At 43.8% G+C, this 23,536-nt stretch overlaps 1 protein-coding gene across 5 annotated transcripts in view; it reads right to left on the bottom strand.

Moving 5' to 3' along the window:
* Positions 1-23,536, bottom strand: part of SCHIP1 (schwannomin interacting protein 1) — a gene marked incomplete at its 5' end in the record, with an annotated part of 115,492 nt that overhangs the window by 13,581 nt on the left and 78,375 nt on the right. For 4 of the 5 annotated variants that reach the window (XM_081086765.1, XM_081086767.1, XM_081086766.1 and 1 more), the window contains one exon: positions 15,236-15,354. In XM_081086765.1, coding sequence (XP_080942891.1) covers positions 15,236-15,354 — 119 coding nt within the window. Of the gene's footprint in view, positions 1-15,231; positions 15,355-23,536 lie in introns of all 5 variants that reach the window. The other variant, XM_081086769.1, reaches the window with a different exon arrangement.

Genomic DNA, 23,536 nt, shown 5'->3' with positions numbered 1-23,536 from the left:
CAGACAGGGAATCCAGTCCTTCGTCCTAACCTCTCTCGAAGTGGAACACATTTCACTGCTGTCTGGCGATGGGGAGTTTTTAAAGAAGTAATTTTCTTAGCATCCCTAGTAGCCAGGACTGTGTGTAAGAGAAGAGAAAGAAAAGGCAAACGGGGCCCTGGGTTGCCAGGATCGCAGGCTTGTCTAAACCAGCATCACTGGTTCACAGGGACAAGGCAAAGAACCACCGGCCTGACGGTGGACATTTGTATTTGATTTTTAAAAAACTCCAATGGGTAGAGATGCTTAGTCCAAACTGCTCAGATGACTCTCTAAAGCGCTTCTTTGAAAATGATACAGGATCCAGAAAAAGAAATCTACTGGTTTAACTCGGCACCGCCCTTGTTATGTGTATATACTGCCACCTACTGTTCGCTGCCATCATTAGTGAAAGTCCCAGCTTATTTCCCCAGTAGGCGGGGTCTGTTCCCTCCCTGCCCTCATGTGCTGCAAGGAGAGCCAGGCCCAGGGCTGGGCCCAGGAGCTGGCAGGTGCTGTGTGATCAGCTCAGGGTGCTTGGGTTCTGTTGGACTTGGGTTCTGATTCCTCACTTCTATGCCTAGGCAGATTACTCTATGACCCTCGGTTTCCTCATCTGTAAAATGGGGTAAGTCAGTGTTTTGTAGGAAGAATGACATGAGTTAGCTGAGAGCCGGGCACAAGGCAGGCGCTCTGTGCATGTTAACTACCCTCCTTTCTGTTCTGTCTGAAAGCCCAGAGGAACACAGAATTTTAAAAGTGGGGTGACTTTGCAAAGGGCCCTCGCCCGGTCACAGCAGTTCCCTTGTGGACACGCAGCTGTTAGGCAGCTGCACTTCTATGGGCCTGGAATTTGTCTCCTTTAACTTTCTTCTAGAAAAAAATTTTTTTTTTTCTGGAGAAATCTGATATGTACAGGTTACCCTTGGATCCCATATAAATTAAGTTTTAAAATTTATTGTCTGTAGTTGGTAAAAAACAAGCAAAACACACACCCAAATATCAACCCATTTTTAATAATAAAACCCAAGACGTATGGATTGGAAGATAATGGGAAATAAAATTGCAAATTAAAAACAAACATTTAAAAATAAAAAGGCATTTTAAATTAAACCTAATGAGAATCTAAGATTAGGTAACACTTTGTATTTATTGAATAGCTAAAGTTTTGAAAAGAAGCAGCTGGCCACGGGATACACAGATTATAACAATATAAAATAACCCAGGATACAATTACAAAATAATATTGAAAACATCTAAAGATATATATTCTGAAGAAAAGTTGATTGTAAAGTCTATTGTTCTGCCCCAAACTGAACTTTGTGCTAGGATCAACTCAGTCCTAAATCAACCATCCCACACCGCATTTCTAACTCAAGAAAGGCACGGGAGAACGGGGAGGGGGAGGGGAAAGGATTTAGCAGTCAGAGCAAAATGAAAAAGCACCTCAGGTAGAAATTCAGAAAATCGCCTTAGTCCCACATTATCTCCGTGGGAAACCGAACAGAGCTTCTTACAGGGTGAGACTTATAATTCCTCATAGCGGTAATCACCAGGAATGTTCCTCTCAGGAAAAGGAAATTATGTGACATAACAGCTAATGGTTCAGAGGGGATTTTTGTAAAGATGTCTTAAAACGGACTCAAGTTTCAAAAAGGATTTGTTTGCCTTTAGCCTTTAAGCAGGTTTTAAGATGGAGGTGGTTTGGAGGAAATTCACCCACAGTCCCAAGCAGCGGCCTGGCTGTGGGTGAGCAGGGCCACCCGGTGCTGCTGAAGGCCTCTGTGTCCAGGGTCAAGTTAGGTAACCCGTCCTGGCCCCTGCTGGCCCGGTCTCCATCCCTCACACTGCAGGGCATCCATCCAGCCTCACTCACAACCAGGCTACACAGTCTTCAAAATCCAAGCTGCGAGGGGTCTAACCTGTCGATCTCCCAAGCACAGTCTGCGGTGGGAACAAAACACACCGCTCATCCTGTTAGTTAGGGATATGATTTAAGGTATCCACGCCAAGGCTGCTTGATGTTTCGAGTGGCACTTGGCAGAGCAGTGCCTGCAAGGGCTGCCTGATTTCTGCCTCGCCTGTGGATTTTCCTCCTGAAGGGTCTGCGTCCTGGTTCTCCCAGAAACCTCTTCTCCTTATGCACCACGAGGCAACGGAAAGCCACACCGCTGACCAGAGCTGCTGACAGGGAGCCGAGAGCATCTGGAGAGAGGGTGTTCTGGACGGGGAATGCTCTCAAAGACGAAGAGATAAAGACTGTGCGCAGAAGTGGCTTTCCGAGCAACCGTGCCTATCGGCCAGGAGCGCGAAGGCATTTATTTAGTGGAGAGGATGTTCAGCACCCACGTCTGCTTGGCAGTTCCAGAGAGGAAGATGGCTACTTGGAAAACGCTTGTGCTGACTTCCAACCACTGCTACCAGGGATATTACAAAAATATGCACAAAACTGAGAGGGTGGTAGAGATGAGAAGAGAATGCTTCAAAAACTTAGTCAGTGGTCACTGGAATAAAGATGATACCTTTTCCTCAAAATGCAAAGACAAGACCGATTTATTTCCTGCAACAAACAATACAATGAATGGTCCTAAAGTCTCCTGAATGGGGCCTCAGTCCCTGCCCTTGGGTGTGGTGATTAGGACTGGGCGTCTGCAGGCAGCTCTGAACCCCAGAACTATTTGGTGTTTTCTGATTTTAGAAATAGGAATCTCCCAGGACCAGCACGGCCACCAGCATTTTCATATATTTAAAATTCATTGGCTTTACCCCCTACACCACTTCTTTGTTAACTGGACAACCAACCACCTGTGGATTACAGACAAGGTAACACCTGCTCAGAGAAGTCAAACTACCTGCCCTGGAACCGTGACAGCCTGATTATAAACATGGTCCCCATTCCTCCCCTCTGTAATAGGACTCTGCGGCTCCCTCCAGGCTGGCCTCCTGACTTGTGTTGGCCCACAGAATGCAGAGGAAGGGACTTCATTACGGGTCCAAGCCTCCCTTCTCAGGGGACCCTGCCCCACGTCCAGGCTAGCCTGCTGGTAGATGAGTGATTTTGCAGCACAGAGTTCAATCAGCAGCTGTCACAACTGAGCCTGGGGACACATGACAGAGCTCAGCTAAGAGCAGTAGAGGCACCTCACCAACCCACAGTCTCCGCAGACATACGAGCTGCTCAGCTGACCTACACAGGCTCCCAAGCCGAAACCAATGCTTACTGTTGCAAGCCACTGATGTGGGTGGTTTATTACACACCATGGCTGTGGCAACAGATAACTGGTACAAGGTCACAAAGCAAGAGACTACAGGCTGGATCTCTGGTTTTGGAATCCAATGTCCTTTCCTCCATACTACACTTGACCTTAGGTTTGGATTTATTAGATCCTGACTGTGATGGCCATATAATTTTAAAGGGCAGATACCTCCTGTAGTTGCTAATACTTTTAAGGCAATTGTACAGTTTCCTTAAGAACAGAGTGAGAGGGAACTTCCCATGTGCCTATGGATCTCAAACATGCCTTGCTCATTATCTGTCGACAACCAGAGTGACTAAGAACCACGGGCCCTGCTGTGCCATCCATTACTCAATATCCTCAACTGGTTTGTGGATGGGCAGTTAAAATATATTATTTCCATTTAGTTTAATGGATCTCTGATGCATTATTCAAAGACTTTACCCATAATGAATAATCACCCATATTATTATAATACCCTATCTTTCTCTCTTTGATGAGAATTTCAAAAGGGAAGGCACATAAAATGTAGGTTGTAATTACCCAAGGGTAGCTGTAAACACATTTCATTTTTTTTAAATATATTTTGTTTTTTTACAGAGAAGAAGGGAGAGGGATAGAGAGCCAGAAACATCGATGAGAGAGATCGATCAGCTGCCTCCTGCACGCCCCCCAGTGGGGATGTGCCCGCAACCAAGGTACATGCCCTTGACCGGAATCGAACCTGGGACCCCTGAGTCCGCAGGCCGATGCTCTATCCACTGAGCCAAACCGGTTCGGCAACACATTTCATTTTTCTAAGGATTTGTGAAGAAAGAACGTGAGAACAATTGAGCTCTGGACAAGTTCTGGATGTACCACGTGTGATGGTATCTTTGTGGACTGTGCTGAGGTGGGTTGATAAATTATAAAATACTTTTCCCATCCCCCAAACCCTGCATCTTCCTCTTCTTTTCTCTACTGACTGTTCCATGTTGATTTTTTATCATTACAGTAATAGACATACCTACTACTATTTCTTTAAAAAAAAGCAAAGATTTTGCTTCCTGACATTTGTTATTGTCAAAATACAGTATTTCTTATTTTACTTTAGTGGGATTGTGTGAACTTTCTTTGCTACAGACTGTGTGATGCATAAGATGATACTATGACTTTTAGAAAAGGAATGGTACTCATATAACCGGTGAGAATATTGCTGGTCCAACACATACCATCTTACACAAAAGGCCTGTCAGTGATTTTTTATAACTATGTTAGAGAGAAAGGGGTGTTTAACTGTTCATCCACTCATTCATTTGATGATCAGGTAATGACAGCTCTGCAAGCGCCATGGTGCCAATAGCATAGCATAGCTGCTGTCCCTTTTGCCCAGGGCACACATACACTTCCTAGTTTGCTCCAGTCCCACCCATGGCCTTTTGTCTAGGCTACTCAACTCATTTATATTTATTGCTGGCCCCTGAAGGCATTTTATAGTTCACGACCCCTATAGTAAGTGCATGTACAGTAGTAGTTGAACAATAGAAACTAGGTCTTCTAACAGGTACTGGTGGTTGGATCATTACATCATGATGTACAACTGCAAGTGTGGAATATACAGGGCATTGGAAGAGGACTAAAAACAACAAAAAACCAAACCCTATCTATACATATAAAAGCCTAATATGCTAAGTGTCCGACCATTTGTTCGTTGTCGATATGACATGCACTGACCACCAGGGGGCAGACTCTCTGACTGGTAGATTAGCTTGCTGCTGGGGTCTGGCCGATGGATGGGGACTTGGAGAGACTGGGTGGACATGCCCTGGAGCCCTCCTGCGGTCCCTCCCCGCCCCGATTGTGCACGGGTGGGGTCCCTCAGCTTGGTCTGCGCCCTCTTGCAATCTGGGACCCTGTGGAGGATGTTGGAGAGCCGGTTTCAGCCCGATCCCCACAGGCCAGGCCAAGGGACCCCACTGGTACACAAATCCGTGTACCGGGCCAGTTTCACTCGATTCCCGCAGGCCGAGACTAGGGCCTCTAGTCTTATATATGAGAAAAAAACATACTTTAGTAACCTGGAATGCATTAATAAGTTGTTAACCAAGAAGAGTGAGCAAGCAGGAAAGTGCAGAAGAAAGGAGGGCCTGGTGAAGGGGGTTGGAGGGGTTAAATGCAGGGGAGGGATGGAAAGCCGACCCTCCAGCAGTTATGAGCCCAGAGATATGAAGGGTAGTTTCAAACCATGTGCTAAAGAGGACTGGGGGGAAGGGGAACGTTTCCCTCTTTGTGGCCTGTCCTGACCCACATCTTACAGGGCCCAGGCTTCCTCAGCAGAAGCTGAGAGCAGCTGCAAAGGTGCGGACGTGTGAAAGGCCCTCTCCGGGTGTCCCTGGCTTTTCTGGTGGAGCACCCGCCCCTAACCTGTTCTCCAGAGAACTATAAATACCGCATTTCTCAGGCAGCTGCGGGACCTGATTCCACACCAGTGTCTGGTGCCTTCACTAATGCCCACTTCCACGTGAATAAATTCGGAATTACAGGATCTTAATGCTAGGAAAATGCAATTCACCACAACTGTTCTTTAGCATTGGCTGAAGACGCAGAACGAGGCTTCTCCTAGGCACTAAATGTGGTCTTCTCTCATCCTAATGAAAGCCTAATGACTCCTAAGCAATCTGCATTCGAAACAAAAAGAGTGACCATTTTTGAGCATCTACTGCGTGCTAGGTATTTTAGAGTTACCGCTGATCCTCAGACATACATAAAGTAAGTATTCTGACCTCCATTTTACATACGAGAAAACTTAGGCCCAGAGGTTAAATCATACAGGGTCACTTCAAGAAGAATAGAATAAATTCACGAATGGAAGGAAAAACGAGAAGATGAAACAATAAAGCAAAATGAAAATGAAACAAAAAACTGAAACCAACTCCAATGTCTAAGAGATGAATTAAGTATATTTTGATGAAATCTATATGATAGAAAGTTGTGAATATGGGCAAATGTTCATGATATATTGAAAAACAGCCTAAACAGTAGGTATAGTAGGATTTCAACCTTGTAAACAAAAATATGGAGATATATGCACCAAAAAGTAAATATACCTAGGCATTTTTTGGTCAGAGTAATTGAACTGACTTTATGTTTTTCTCTTTTGAGTGCTTCTGAGTTGCCATGTGGGCATTTCGCAGGAATTAAAAAAGGAAAAGGAGAGAAAATGGGCAAGTTGATTAGCGCTTATGTGTTGGAGAAAAGGTGAGTGGGATTAAATGTTTGACAGCTGGGAGAGGATGGCAGGGAGTCTGACTCAGACAGTGCCTTTGCAGGGACCATGACTCACAGATGAGTCAGGCTGGGATGTTGTTTTCGACAGTGTGCTGGGTGGTAGGAGATCATCTTGGAGGAAGGATGGGCTCTTTGATTTAACCAGTCTCAACCCCATTCTCTCCTTGGACCCGCAGTAGATAACAGCCTCTAGAGCAGTGGTTCTCAACCTGTGGGTCGCGACCCCTTTGGGGGTTGAATGACCCTTTCACAGGGGTCGCCTAAGACCATCGGAAAACACATATATAATTACATATTGTTTTTGTGATTAATCACTATGCTTTAATTATGTTCAATTTGTAACAATGAAATTGGGGGTCACCACAACATGAGGAACTGTATTAAAGGGTCGTGGCATTAGGAAGGTTCAGAACCACTGCTCTAGAACAATAGACATGCATTGAGCCATCTGTATTGTGAAAGCCAGCCTGCCTATTTATCCCGCTCAGCCCAGACCCAGACAGAGTTTAAACTTGTATCTTCCTGACCTGCTGCTGACTTTCAGCTGCTCCCCCCTTCCAGACCTGGGTAACATTCCTGTGGTTGGAGCAACATTATGGCAGCTGGAGAGTCAGCGCCTGGATTTTGTGAAAATGGCCAAGTCTCTTAATCTGGTGAATGCTGAATCACTGCCTGCCTTCACCACTTTTTATGTTCACGTTTAAGAAAGTGTTGGGGCTGCCATTTAGGCTTGGTTGCACAGTAAGCTTTATCTCATAGGCGTTCTCTTTCATGATTTAATTCATGGTCATTCGGATTCTATGCAGTCATGGCACAGAATGCAGTAGATGTGCTGAACCAGCTGGGCTCTGTGAAGCGTGGCTATGTGCATCTTGCCATCTTTAAAATCAGAATGCGCCTCACGATCTTGGCCACCCAGGCAGCTGGTGGCAGTTCTGCTCGACTGAACTGTAACCCCGTCGGCCAACAAGCCAGTTAAGGACCAGTGAGGCGGAGGCGGCCCTGGGAGTTGACCAGTCCTGTCCTCTGATGAGAACAACAAAGACCCAGCACCACAACCTGCCGACCGGGGACAGTGGCTCAGAAGGTGATGCGCAGCGTCCTCACCACCACAGGTGACAGCCAGGCGAGAGGCAAAGGCGGACAACTCGGAGGGAACGTGCTTACACAGACAATTGGACTCTGAATATGAAAAGGGTTATGGAAAAACCCAACCAACAGATTTCACTTTTTCTTCTTTTTTTCTTTTTGCATGCACAAAGACATGTGTGATAGAAGCGTATACCCAAATAAGCCTGAAAGGACTCTTGCAACAACTAAAATAAAAATTCTAAGTGTGAGGAGGCATGTCATCATTTAATTGGCAGTGGTTTTCTGAAATAGCTTCCATGGGTCTTTAATGCCTGTGACAATCTGAATGAGAGTAATCTGAGGGGCACAGAACATTCGATAGGGTCGAACAAAGAGATTGTGTTCAACCCCTGGAGGACCGCTCACCCTAAGGCAGTGAGAGTGTTTTCTAGTGGCAGTGAATGCTCTTGGAAGCTCTCAAAGGAGCCCAAGCTTCACATGAGCAGCGTGTGTCCCGACACGTGTCCAAGGGGAGCGTGAACTGCAGTAATAAAGTCGTGACAACTTGTCAAAGTTGATGCACCAATGAAAAATTATCCCCAGAAGCTCTTTTAATTAAACGTTTGGCTGTCCGCTGGAGCCATTTTTAAATATAAACCCCAGCCCTGTGGCCTTTTTCTTCCTGCTTCCCACCCTTTCGCAATAGCTCCGACAGTGACTTCTCATTGGTGATCAAAAAAAAAAAAAAATTCATAAGACAGGGTACAGCTGGTTGTGCCTCTAGCAAGATGTCAAATTTCGCTTGCACAAAATTAATTGCACCTAATTAAACTGGGGTCATTGGCATTATTATAAAGCGAGGCTATTTATTAGACAAAGAAAATTTCTCAAATACCAATTTGCTTTTCTTTCAGGTTTGTGAAAGAGAAGAATTGCTGACATAATTAAATTTGTTTTGCCATTTTAATCTTACTGATTTTCAAAAGATCCACTTCAAATCTTGCTTCACTTATAAAACTGTAACATTTTAAAATACTAGAGGTAATACTTAGAGGAGGACATAAAAAAATGACAGGCTTTCTGTAGATTACCCGATGACTTTTCAAATAATATTTAAGAATTTATAAACTTCCATTTGCAAAGATGCATACCTTGGAATTACTAACACAAAGGGTTTCTGAGCTAATTATTAGTACATATGTATGAGATCAATAGGAAATTTAAAACATAGGCTGCATGTAGTAAATAGGTTGCCATAGTATGCACTTATTACTGCATGTCACAGAAAGCAAATGTCATTGCCATGAAAGAGGACAACCTCTTTCCTCACCCATGTTGGGTATGTATGACCATTCTGCTCACTTCTTCCAGGAAGCTATGCAAACATTATTACCATTTGAGACAGAAGGATGATTCGCTTTCCTGGCAAAATGATGCTGGTTCGACCTGTGATTCCGTGGCAGATTATACAGATTCCCAGTTCCTCATAGTCAAGGCTCCTGTGAATCTAATTTCCTTAAAGGCTCTCTAGATCAATGCTACCTGTCCAATGGATACCACTCCCTAGGCTATGGTGCCCTTCCCCGCCCCCACCCCCCACCCCATCCCCTAATCCAAACACCAAAGGAGATGGTGGGTATCTACTGCTGGTCTTGTCTCAGCCATTCACCAATAAACCTGTAACAACAGGAATGGAATGCATTTTGATTTGGGGACGTTGGAATGGCTGAAATAAAGAAACAGTAATCATTATTCAAACCAGCTGCTCAAAAGCTCTCTGGGGAATTTCTGCTTTTCACAACATTCACAATATTTGCAGCGAAGAGTATGACCTATTCTAGGCCACACCATATGCTTTATGAAAAAGACTGTGCGAGATTGCATTTATGTTTATATGCATGTAAATGAAACCTATCTTGGGGTAAGGTAAGAAGAGAGGGGGGAGCCAGGTTACTGTGCAGCTCCTCTGAGAAAAGGAGCAGGAGGAAGGCGGAGAGTTTCCTCCACAATGTCGATCAGGTTGTAATGCCTGAACAATGAAGGATCTCCTGGACGTCTACCACTAACGACCACTCTGCCTTGTGTCCCCCAGCAGCCAAGCCAGGTTCCATTCCTTTTATAACACGGAGCTTGATAAACTCAGAATCCAAATTACAATGCTGATCAAGATTAATGTGGTCAATAAAAATATTTTATAGGACATTATTATACTCCTAATAAAAAGAATATTTATTTTTAAGAACATAATTATACCTAATATTTCTTAGAAACCGTTTTTTTTTTTCCCAAAATAGGTAATTCATTTTTTTCATTCCTTTTAAGCTTTTAAAAGCTTTTTGCTGGAACATTTTTAAATAGAAAAAAAATGACAAAGGTCAGACAGTCTCAGTGTGAAAGGCTGATTATGTGTGGATGAGCAAATTTTGAAGAAAAAAATGGCGCTTCCTATATTTGTCACATTTCAGTATAAGTCAAATTTAATTAGTTGAGTTATGAATCAGTATAAAAAATTCTTTTGCTACAGTATTAGGCATGAAATATCTTTATGGGATTACTGCAAGCCAAGCTTACATCTAACAGCGTGTCACTCTTTAAAAAAGTGCTTTAGGAGATACACCAATTAGAAAAATTCAGTGGGGACAACTGAGAAGGACTTATCCTCACAGGAGCAGCTTAAACACACCTTCCCGGAAGACCTCAAGCTACTTCATAATTGCTCACATAATGTGTGTACAAAGTTAATTTTTACAGGTAAGTGCACATCTTTTAAAATAGACAGTACTCTATTACTCTGCCAGATATCCCACATATTTGGGTAGCCAGTCCCCGCCTTAAAAGTAAGTGCAGCATTTTTTAATTGTTTGGCCAATTAATTTTTAGTCCTCAGCCTCATTTAAAATTGAGTTCTGAGCTCTTCAGAGTAGTACATTCATATAAGGTTTACCTAGCTCTGATTATTTAACCAACTCAACACATGTGAGCACTCCGGTGACCTCAAAGGTCTAACATCCCTCAAGTACTCTTGTTAAGTAAGAGGTGAGGTATTTCTAGCTCAATGAAGAACTTCGGGGACTGCAATACATTAGGAAAAAATTAATTCTAACAGGGATGGGGAATATGGGTTACACAAATGCAACCGAACATTTCCTACGGCTTTTCTCCTACATTATTACCGATGAGGGGGAATGACAGTCAGTCTTTGCAGACTTTAAACTTACAGCAATAAAGAGATATTTCTTAGAAACATTAAGTGTCATTATTAATCATCATCCTAAGGGGTATCCAAGAAGTCATCCTGTTCTCACAGAGGATGAGCTCATCCCAGCGTGTGCAGATAAAAACATCTAAAGAACAGGATAAAAATAATCTTCCTTATGGCGAGTCAACAAGTGTAGCTTGTTCTGAGCTGCTGTGAAATACATGTGTTTCGATATCTGTGTCTCCAAAGGGGGTAGATGACTCAGTGATTTCCAAGGTTTGCTCTGCCAGAAGGGTTTCAGGTGGGCTCTGGGGGATTGCAGGGGCGGGGGGGGGGGGGCATTGAAGGGAAAGGATGGGGGGGTGGGGCACCTTCCGGGCTGGGTTCTCCAGTCCCTCTCCTTCAGTCCTCCTGAGCCAGAGGAGGACTGCTTTGTTTTACACACAGGGTTTCTGCGCAGGGTTTTATTGGAGAAGATATTTCTTTTATCATTTCACTTATATGCGGAATCTAAAGAAAATAAAATAGAAACAGACTCAAGAGATACAGAGAACAGACTGACAGTTGACAGAAGGAAGGAGGGCTGGGAGACTGGGTGAAAAAGGTGAAGGAATTAAGAAGTACAAATTGGTAGTTACAGAATAGTCACAAAGATGTAAACCACAGCATAGGGAATATAGTAAATCATATCATATAATTATGTGTGGGATTAGGTGGGTACTGGAAATATTTTGGGGGACCACTCTGTAAAGTATAGGATTGACTAACCACTATGCTGTACATCTGAAACTGATGCAGAATAATATTGATAATACTGAATATAAACCATAGTTAAAAAATAAAATAAAAACCTTCATGAGACTTCTATTTAAACATGGCATACTGAACACAGCTATTGAATCTCTCCTCTGAAACCCTACTACTATAATGATAAAGGAAGAAAAAAGATGTAAACCTACACAAAGAAAACGGAAGAGTTGATAATAGCACACAAAAGAGTTTGAAAAAATTTGGGAGATAAAATGTAGATGGATGAGAGGTATCTGACAACACCTGATGGGGCTACCTAGACCAGAGGTCCTCAAACTACGGCCCGCGGGCCACATGCAAATACAAATATCGTATTTGTTCCCGTTTTGTTTTTCTACTTCAAAATAAGATATGTGCAGTGTGCATAGGAATTTGTTCATAGTTTTTTTTTTTTTAAAAAACTATAGTCCAGTTCTCCAACGGTCTGAGGGACAGTGAACTGGCCCCCCGTTTAAAAAGTTTGAGGACCCCAGACCTAGACCCTCACCTTGCTCTGTTTGTACCATATTCAGAAACCAACTCCTAATTTACTAAAGGCTTTTTAAAAAATCAACACTTTCAACTCTTGGATTGACATCTAGGTTAGTGACTTTTGGACACTGGTATAGAAGAAAATTTTTTTTTATTTTAGACACAGAAAAGCTTGACTCTACAAGAAAAGTTTGATAAAAATTTACTGTATTGAAATTAAGAACTTGTGGTCATAAAAGATACATTGAAGAATTGAAAAAATAAGCTACAAGCTGGGAGGATATTCTTGCAATACCGACAACGTATTAAGGATTAGTATTATGACTACACAACTTTGATAAATTAACTTTAAAAACCACAGAGAATCCGGTAAGACCCGAATAGAAACTTTGCAGAAGAGGAAACAGGATGTCTAATAAACACAATGAAACACCGTATTATATCCATTGAATTAACAAAAGTTTAAAAGACATTGGCAATATCAAGTGTTAGAAAAGTTATGGGTCCACAGGACCTCTGAGACATTGCTGGTAGGCATGAAACTTGTTGCAACCATTTTGGAAATCAGATCGGCATTATCCTCTAAATGTGAGCATTCATGCAGTTTCCTAGCAATTCCACCCTTAGGTATACACCAAAGAGAAGCTCTTGCACACAGAGAGGAAAAGACACGTACAAGCACGTTTATAAGCAGCACTGTTTACAAGAGCGAAACCTTTGCAACAACCCGATGCCCATCATCACAAAAGTGGCAGAAGAAACTGATTATATTCACACAGTGGAATATGATATAGAAATCAAAATCACAGACCAGCAAAAAGAAAAACGGGACAATTTTAAATTCAGGACAAACAACATAATTTCTCAAGTAATCATAGATTAGCATATGGCTCATATGAATAATACAGGAGCTTAATATAGTCAACATTGAATAGTTATTTGACCTCAAGTTGTGAAATGGCCATGAAGAGAACAGAGTTTGGAATATACTATAGATATATCTGTGAGGGGGCAGTAAAAGAGAGTTAAATCCCAAATTTCCACAGAAGGTGGTCAAAAGATGGTTATTTAAAAGCAATCACTAAGAAGATAAGCATTTTACTTAGAGATATGCAGGCAAATACCAGAAAAACGAAGAGTTAAAAGTTTCTGGAGAGGGAATAAGGATAGAGAAGGCTGTTATTTTTATTTTGTGTTATTATATGCCTTGCAGTTTTCATTGATTCTACTTCACTTTCACAGCCATATATATGTATGCATGTGTGTGCATGTATATATCTATATCTATATCTATATCTATATCTATATCTATATCTATATCTATATCTATTGAACTAACTTTCATTTAAAAAACAAGAATCTTCCATTTGGACCCGATAGATCTGACATTGCTGAGCAGAGAAATAAAGTTTCTAGAAGAAAACTTTTTGGCATTTTGGGGAACATTAGAGGGCAGTAGCAGAAATCTATGAAAACTTATGGTCCAACCCCCTCATTTTACGAAAATGAAACTAAGGTGTGATAACACCAAGTTTCAAAATTAGAAGCTCAACTAAGACTAATCCTCAGGTGCCCAGGTGCCCAGGCTTGAGCTCTTCCTGCCGCACCCCACTGTGGGGGGAACAGGTGGCTCTGCAGCAAAGGGAAGGCTGACCCCCCAGCTCTGAAATGGCACATGAAAAGCGTGGGAATGAGGAAGAGGTGCCTCAGCTCTGCACAGGCTAACTCACCTGCAGTGACCCTAAACATGCATATATGTGAGCATGCGTGTGCTTTCTGATTCTTGCTGATTTAGATGAGTCTAAGGATCAGACTGAAGTACAAGGAGTAATGAGAGCCAGAGAAATGTAAATAGATATGAAGGTGCCTAATTCCAGGCTTCAGATGAAGGACAGAGTGGACATCTATTGGCTGAATGAGAGTGTAAATGCCATCATGTGTCTCCCACCCCTGGCCTAACATGGCGAAATTAGCTAGTATTTATCCGGGGAGTATTTACTCTTAGAGAGCCCAGAGGAAGACGCAGGCATTCCAACCAGAAATAGCCATTTGAGGAGTCATCAAGAGAACACTGATGGGTCTTCAGTTACTATCACCTTTATTAAAACAAAGTTCTATGTGTTTTAACCACTTGGAATACCATATTTATAACAGTTAATTTTTGAAATTGTCTATATCCTCGCATAGCAAAGTGTCACTGGTGGATGGACAATCTGGACATCAGCTGGGAGCTTGTTAGAAATACAGCATCTTGAGCCCCACTCAGACCGAGTGACTCAGAATTTAACAAAATCCCCAGGGTTTTCACATGCACATTACAGTTTGAGAAGTTCTGGCAGATAGCCTTATGTTCCAGGTAAAATTATAATTTTAATTGGAGTTGGAAGCTATGCAAATAATCAAAGATATCCTGAAATTGTGATAAATAAGCAATGATATCTTGAAATAAATTAAGATCAACAAAAACTGCCTGGCCTGGCTGGTGTAGTTCAGTGGTTGGATGTCAACCTATGAATCAGGTTATGGTTCGAATCCCGGTAGGGGCACATACCCAGGTTACAGGCTCGATCCCCAGTGTGGGGCATGCAGGAGGCAGCCAATCAATGATTCTCTCTCATCACTGATGTTTCTGTCTCTCCCTCTCCCTTCCTCTCTGAAATCAATTAAATATATATATATATATATAAAACCGCCTGGAGGACAAGCTAAGCTCTGTAATAAACATCAAATGCTCACAGTGGGAACTGTATTTCTCAGCTATGGTATTTACTACAATCAAATGGAAGAGGGGCGCAATGCTGGGTGCTTTGGGACTGCTTAATGGGAAATCTGGTGATCTGCCATGCATCAGCTGCTTTGGAGTGTGCCCTGATTCCCCCATCACAGTGCAAAAACAGTACTGTGTCTTGAAAAAAAAAAAAAGAAATATAGAAATCTGACCTCAGGTGGCTTGGCAAACTGGCCAAAAAAAAAAGCCCCAAAACGAAACCCCAATAAACAAACCCAACAAATGGGAGAAGTCTGTCCAGAATCCAAATAAAGTTGATAGTATTATGAAAAAAAATACTCAAGGACTTAAAGGATATCTTTTATTAGACAAGTGGTCAGATGACAAAACCCATTAGGTACACATATCAGAGAATCAATTCAAAGGAACACTCACCGAGAGGAAAGGCTTGGCTTCCCACTTTTGCTGCAGCTGGTATAAATTCCTGGGCCATCATCAAAGAAGCTCCCAAGTGCCAACTTCTGTCGGATAGATTCTCTCTCATTTTTCTGTGCCTAAAATTTCAGGAAAATAAAAAATGCCGATAAGCGGGCAGATACATCACAACCATAGGCGGTCTAACTGCTAAGTTTCTTAGAACTGTAACAGTAGATGAAAAATAAATACATAGGCCACAGCCAAGAGCATTTGAATTATTAAGAGTTGGAATTAAACCAGCCTCTCCTGGTTCCACCTCTGCGAGCAATTTCAGTTCTTTGGAGCCTTTCCGATCGTTAGTCTAGGGTAGCGGTTCTCAACCTGTGGGTCGCAACCCCTTTGGGGGTCGAACGACCCTTTCACAGGGGTCGCCTAAGACCATCGGAAAACACATATATCATTACATATTGTTTTTGTGATTAATCACTATGCTTTAATTATGTTCAATTTGTAACAATGAAATTGGGGGTCACCACAACATGAGGAACTGTATTAAAGGGTCGCAGCATTAGGAAGGTTGAGGACCACTGGTCTAGGGAATCACCATTGTGGCGCTAAAGATCTTCACCAGCATTGAGCTAGATTTCCTGGAGCTGTGATCTTTCTTCTTACCTCCACAGAGTAACGCTGTGGAGGGCAAGCATTTCGTCCTAAATCAAATTGCTTTTATCCCAAACGGGGCCTCTCCCTGATTCCTGTCTTCTCTCTTCCTTTGATCATCCCTTCAGCCCACTTTGTCTACAGCAAGAACATTTTCACTCATTCATTCAACCAGGATGCACTGAACCTCTATGAGAAGGGGGTGCCACACTCTGGTGCAGGGACAGGGTCCTGGATGGGTGGACACAGCCTCTGCTGCCACCACGCTCTGTCTCGTTTCTGTTCAAGACTCATCCTGATCTCACCAGGCTCAGAATATGAGATGCCCTAACATACTGTGTGGAAGAGCTGGAGAATTCTAACTGAACCCATCTGGTTCATATTTTGAAGGGAAGTCAGGCCGGTGTGCACAGGAAAGGATCTGGCAAACGGCACTACGGAGATAATTTGGGTATGTTTACAACACTCGGCTTCCCATCAAAGTCCCATAAAAACTCACCATGCTGAACTTTTAAACCCTTTAAACAACAGGAGAGAAGATTAGGAATGATTTCCTTAGTTAAAAATAAAACAACTACGAAAACGAACATCATGAGTTAGAAATCCTGGGTGAGAAAGAGGCCCTGGTTTTGTTCTGTGGGATGATGAAGGCTGTGAGCAGCATCGCTGTACGTTCTGAGCAAGGAGGCTAAAGACTGTGCTGAGCAAACTAGATTACAAAACCCAGCTCACGTGTCTGGGGGTGGCTACAGAAGGCACAGTGGCCCCTTGATCCTTCCAGTAGGAGGTTCTGGAGCCACATCTGCTGCCACCAGAACCCAGAAGTTAACCGTGAAAGGTCTGAGCCATCATCTGAGCATCACTGTGACGAAACGCACACCTGCTGGAAGGATGGGCTGAAAATGGCTTCATTTCACCCACAAGTGGAGGGCAGTGCACCTAGGTCAAGGCTGCTCTCACATGGTAGAAATTCTTCACACGTGGCTGTTTACATTCTAATTAAAATTGATTAAAATAAAAGTTCCATTTTTATTTTATGAGCTGCATTTGAAGAACTCCATAGCCACAGGTGGACAGCACAGAATAAATATATGTCAGAGCAGTACCGCTGAGCCAGTACTTGAACAGCTGCGTCAGAATTTCCTGTAGAGACTTTAGACATTCCCAGTGCTTCTCAGCCTTTTGGCTAAGATCATGTGTAAAATATACATTCCCTCGGTTCTAGGACCAGATATTTTGTTTCAACAGATTTGAGAGCTTCTAATTCAAGGAAAGCTCATCTCTATTCTCCTTTCCTCTAACATTTTTAAGTTCTTGGACACTGTAAGCATTCTTTCAACTATCATAGTTATCAATGGCATATCTATCTATCTATCCATCCATCCCCCCATTTTGGCATATACTAAGGGAAGTGTGTCAGTAGATACTGTGTGTGTGTGAGAGAGAGGGAGGGAGAGAGAGAGAGAGAAGAAAAAGAAGAAGAAGAAGAAGGAGGAGGAGGAGGAGGAGGAGGAGGAGGAGGGAGGAGAAGGAGAGAGAGAAGCAGGGAGAGACATCTTATCATGTATATGATACATATATGTGGACTTTGCCCATACCCCTGACCCACAGCTCCTAAAACTCTTGCAATTTCCTAAGTGATGAGGACACAGGTGTCTTGTTATGTGAATGAGGTGACTTTTGGAAAGTACCTAAGGTGGAGGCTGGTTGTCAGGAGAACCCACCATGTGACTAGAGTGTTGGAACTTGCAGTCTCTGCCTCTCTCCCCACCTCTGGGGACGGGGTTTGAAGAACTTAGTGAACACATGGAGATGTGGGGAGAGTGGGGCACGTGGACAGGGCACTGAAGCTCTGTGCCCCTTCCCACACTCCTTGCCCCATGTCTCTCTTCATCTGGCTGATCCTGAGTCATAGCCTTTTCTAGTAACCCAGTGTTCTGGTAGGTGACATGATCCTCTGAGTCCTGTGAGCCATTCTAGAAATTAATTGAACCCAAAGAGGGGGTTGTGGGAATCTTTGACTTGCAACTGGCATCTCAAGTGTGTCTGTGTCAGGGGGCAGGCAGTCTTCTGGGACTGAACCCTCTGGGCAGACAGCGTCATAATTTAGTTGAATTCTTGGGCACCCTGCTGGTGTCCAGAACCATTTGTTGGTGTGGGTGCAGGGAATTCCCCCACGTTGGAATTGGGTCTGGGAACCCTAATTTAGTGTATAATACAGCCACAAAGCAAAAGTCTGCTTTTACACAGTTACAGCTGATTTCATGTGGTTTATTGGGCTAGCACAGCACTGAGCTCCGAGAAAATAGCCACGAGGTTGTAAGGGAAGCCAGAATGCCTTTAATTTCATAAATACTTGTGAGTGCACTGCTGGGAGCCTTAACTAAAGAAACCCGCCCTTCCAAACAAGCAGGGCTGGAACTGGTGATGGCCCTGCCAAAATAGAACCCTATCAATCGTTATTTAAAATAAATTCATTTCCAAATCCCCAAATCTGCCATGAAGATTGACTGTAGTCAGTGAGCCTGTTTCTCAGTCCATACAATAGACAAAAGAGAGTCTCACTCAATGACCTCTAATCAGACAACTGTTGAATGGAACTGAGTACCCAAACACAAAAACAGTAGATAGCAACAGCTCCTAACATCTTATGCTCAACAACTCGCTGGCGTCCAGCTTTAGCCTGGGGTCTGGAAGAGGTTTATTTGAAGAGGACACCTGCTCCAGGTGTGAATGTGTGAACGTGCCCTAGATTCCATGTCTGCCTTTTCTGATCTACTTGAGCTATAGATGCAGGAGAAGGCCTTAAAACGAATTCTATTTACACGAATTACAATTCTCTCTACCCAAATACTTCATTAACAGTGTGAAGGGGACTGTTCCATAATACACCATCTTTCCCCCCTTCTCTCTCTCTGGATCCAACAAATCAAGAAAAGCATAAAGAATATAAATGTCACGCACAATCCCACCACTTAGACACAGACCACTGCTAACATTTCAGTATATTTCTCTGTAGTTTTTAAATCTTAATGTGTGCATTTTTTCTTCTTCTTATAAAATTGAGGTTATGGTGTTTATTGTATTTTGAGAATGTCCCTCATTTCATTTAAAATTCTTTAAAAACAATTTTTTTAAGGGCTGTCCATCGCTCTACCCTATGTTAACCATTTAGGCTACATCCAATGAAAAGCAACCTAAGTTAGCATTTTTACATAAACGCTGCGCACATGTCGGATTATTCCCTCCGGATAAATTCCTGGAAGTGGAATTACCAGATCAGCTCGGTGTGAACATTTGTTGAGGCTCTGGACACATTCTGCCACATGACTACACAGAAAGCTGCTCCAATTTACATGCCCACAAGCCACGCAGAGGGTACAGCTTTCTCTTACATCCTGGCTAACACTGAGGATTTTCGCTTAAAAAACTGCTGTCACTTTAAATTTGATAGGTCGGTCAAAGGCATTCTTTTTATTTTAATTTCTTTACCAGTGAGATTAAATATTTAAATATTTTTAGTTATAGTACTTGCTTTCCTCTGAATTTATTTACTCCTAGCTTTGCTTATTTTTCTATAAAGATCTGAGAGTATTGAAATTTTTATATCAAGGGTCTTCGTCCTTTTGAATTTTAAGTCTAACTACTCTGCAGTTTAAGTCTATAGCTTGCTTCCTCTGTCCTGTCTTTGATGTCTTTGTGCTCGCACAGCCCTTCCCAGTCCAGAGGTAAAGGATCTCACTTGACATTGGAGGATTAAATGAGAGAATTTGAGTAACCTCTTTAGCAGCTATACCTGGTCCCTGCTCATGTAAATTTACCATCAATGGTAGCTGTTGTGGCTAATCCTCCAACAATTCCTGCTGTGAAGGTGAGGAAAGGAGGGGGTGGAAGGTTACCCACTGATATCCAGGAGTTAGGACTCCAGCCCATCCTCCCAGCGCTCCGTCTTTCTGCTCCTTCACACTGATGAGTAAGGCGCCCAGCTGGACACTGCGCTGGGGACACAAGGTGAGAATTAAAGAGCTAGAGATCCACGACTTTCCTGAGATGGATGTGATGCTTTCTCAGGGAAGGAGAAAGCCCTGGGCTGCAAAGCATATACCAAGGCCTAATCACAACCACAGATATTTACAACACAAACACCCTCTCATCAGAGCCAGTCTCCTTGACATCACTGCTCACTCTCCCTTTGGGAACAAATGTGATTCCCAATGTTTCAAGTAATTATGATGCAACTGACTAGCAAATACTTTTTCTTTTAAAATTCACACACTGGAACTCAATTTCCTTTTGGTTGCCCATATGTGCAAAGTGTGTGTGTGTGTGTGTGTGTGTGTGTGTGTGTGGTCTCAAAGCCCTTTTGTTTTCTAAGGAATTACACCTGCAGAGCAAGTATGTCCTCCAACCCCCTCCTCCCAAAGCCCAAAGATACCCCAGAGGAAGAGTAGCGAGGTGTACAGGAACGGGAGAGGCTGACTCAAAACTACAGTTTGTGTGTATGACAAGGGGAGCCCCCATCCACTCCTAAAACGGCCTTGGGAAACACCCACATTAAACAAAAGTAAAACATCTAAAATTGATATTGCCGGCAAAAGCGCAAGGGCAACTGAGGAATAGTGGTTCATCACTAGGAGACAGAAAAGCTATTCAAGACCAAGATGAGAGCAACAATGTGCTTGGAAAGGCACTTTTTGTCTTCGCCTGTCGCTGAATTCCCTCCTGCCACCCCCTGTGCCTGGGCAGATAAGGCTCACAATAGCTTTCGGGGGCGCCCTGTGAGCCACTATCTCAGAACACAGACTGGGGAGCCCGTTCAGACCCCCGCAGGGTGCTGCTCAGCCTTTCCCATGGCATCATTCTTCCGCGGCGATTCCCCCAAACTTGACAAGAACCAAGAGAGGTGTTTGGTTCTGCCCAGGCACAGGGGGTTCTGCCTGGGTAGATATCGTCGGTCCCCACATCTAGTTCGTCCCCAAGTCCCTTCCATTCTTTCTTCAGGATGTGGTGTGTACCGTCCCAAGTCCCCTCCTCCGGTCCTGCCTTCATCCCTCTGGCCCAGCCCACCTCACCAGCAGTATCTGGTGCCGCTGGTCTCTGGGGCAGAGCCACCTAGGCTTTCACCTGCTAATCTGCACAGACATTTACAGGCGAAATATTGAGTATCTTCTGCATTCTAAATTTTACTTAATGGACAAACAGTATATTTGTGGGGACAGCTGCAGGGCCACTGGGGTTCTCAGGAACACACTTTAGGAAATAACATCCTAACCCTAAACTAAAGCCAGCTGGTGCTCAGGAGCTGCCAACAGCTGCTTCCTTCTGGCTCCTTGTGCAGATGATGAAGCCCGCGTAGCCAGAAAGGGCCCGTCTGACCAGGAGGAAGGAGGTCCTTAAACTCCCCAAAGGAGGAAGATGCGTGAAGATGATTGGTCTGGAGAATCACTGGGGGACCCGACTGATGCAAATGGCACAGGGGTGCTGTGGGACTAACGGCGGGTGGAAGCTTTGGAGCCACAACACTCCCACACGGGACTCGGTGGTGGGAAAGGGGAGAGGTGTACAGGAACGGTTTCCCCCAAATGCCCTGTCTCCCATCCCCTCCCTGGGTTGATCTTCCCCTCCTTTCCAGCTTGATAGGTTTCTTACTTTTACTGGTTATTGGGTGTGCTTGCTCTATAATGCCGACAGTACTCAATTCACTACTGGCCCTGGAAGATACCGCCTCTAGAGTCCTCCTTTCTGCATTGCATAACTGTTATCTGGTCAGTGCTTCTCACACATCAGGGTGCATATAAATGACCAGGGCAACACTGTCCACCAAGGGGAAGAGGAAAACAATGCGCCATTAAGGAAAATCTTCCTCAGGACTGGGCTGCATTGTGCCAGAAGTTGATGAATACCCTGGTCGTCCACAGCCCATCAAGGAACCCAGGATGCCAGGAGGTGGCTGTGACACAGGTGGCCCTCTGCCTGTCACACATTTCTTATACCAGTAGTTCTCCAACTTGGTTATGCGTGAGAATCACTGGAGGGCTTGTACAAACAGACAATTTTTCTGATTCAGGAGATCTGGGGTGGAGCTGAGAGAGCGCATTTCAAACAAGTCCCAGATGCTGCTCATGCTGCTAGTCCAGACACTTTGAGAACCACGGCTTCCACCAATGGAACAGATCAAGTAGCTGGATGAAACAGGGTTGGTCCTTCTTTATCTGAGCACGAATCTGTTCCATGAGGAATGGCCAGGCTCTGCATCCAGGTGGATCTCATTTGTGGCCGTCTGGCCCCTGCCCAGGCCTTGCCAGGATGCCTGTTCTGAAGCAATTAATGATCCCCTGGCTTCAGTGCAATCCATTGCCTAGTGATATCTGGCATCATCGCCATTAGCAGCATCCCGCTGGGAATGCACTGGGATTCTATTCCGGAGCCCCCCGTGGAGAAGTGCTCTTCCTTTAGAAAAAATGACAGTCACTCTTCTCTCCACAGCTCGTTAAGAAGGGCGGCTTTCCTCTAACATGTAGGGGCAGCACTGCAGTGTGGAGTCCTTTTAAACATTAGGAAGCAGAGGTACACAACTTATTTGTTCATTAGGCAGATTTTCTTTAAAATAGAAACTAAAAAAACAACAACCACACAAACAAACACCCAAATATACTGGTGGCATTTCCTAATTATTTTCTCTCTGAAACAACCATGGGTTTTGTCACAAGATCAAAATATAAAAAGAGCATTTAATGAGAAAATACATCTTACACTTTTAAATGGCACATGCATTATTATTTGCACTCTGTGGGTTATGTCAAGTTCTTGCGCCTTGTTTTATCCCCGGGGAAGATTCTGATGACTAGTGGAAACGTAAGTCGAATAACCCTAGGATCTTCATGAGAATCCCTGGAGGGCTTGTACAAAAACATGGACTATTTTTCTGATTCAGAAGATCTGGGGTGGGGCTGAATGGATACTAAGTCTGGACACTTTCTTTTCAGTTTGCATTTCTCATGGTTTCCATTTGACACTTACACTAAACAGTCCAGAAAGGTTTCCTGAAAGGCTATTGAAATCTTTTAACTTTGCACCTCTGGATGAGGTGTCAGGCTGGACTGCTGGTCAGTGCTGGGACCTGGCCTGGGACACCCAAAGTCCAGGAGGGCACCCACGGGGAAGGACTCCAGGACATGCTTTACCTGAGAACGGGCAGGCAACCATAGTGCTGGGAGCCAGTGCAGAACGGAGATGCTTGCAATTACTTGTTAGCCCCGAGGACGGTGTTGCCTGTTGACTGCACTGCTTGTCCCCACGCTACAGGGATGGCATACACAGAGGCAGGCAGATAGAGGTGCTGTTGTACAGACTCCCGAAGACCTGAATACTCTCACTGTTAAGGACCAGAGCAAAGGGACTTAACAAACATCTAATCTAGGGCTGAAGTTTCAGGAGCCACTCACTGGCTGAATGGGAACTTCGGAGCCCAAGACGCAGCCCACAAAGTTGACTGCTGTAGTACAAGTGTTTCCACGTTCAGCCCTAGGGGGACGCCGCTGAAAACTCAAGTTTTCCTCCCTTATGAGCAGCGTGTCCCAAACATGAGCTGCTGGGAGCATCCTGGGCTCTTTCTGGTCCTCAGATGACCGAGCACACTGTTATCTGGGAGCTCTATTT

Source organism: Myotis nattereri (genome assembly GCF_964212035.1).
Source record: "Myotis nattereri genome assembly, chromosome: 3".
Classification (NCBI taxonomy): domain Eukaryota; kingdom Metazoa; phylum Chordata; class Mammalia; order Chiroptera; family Vespertilionidae; genus Myotis; species Myotis nattereri.
Note: the sequence above shows the minus strand (reverse complement) of the source record. Positions and strands in the feature narration are given on the sequence as shown.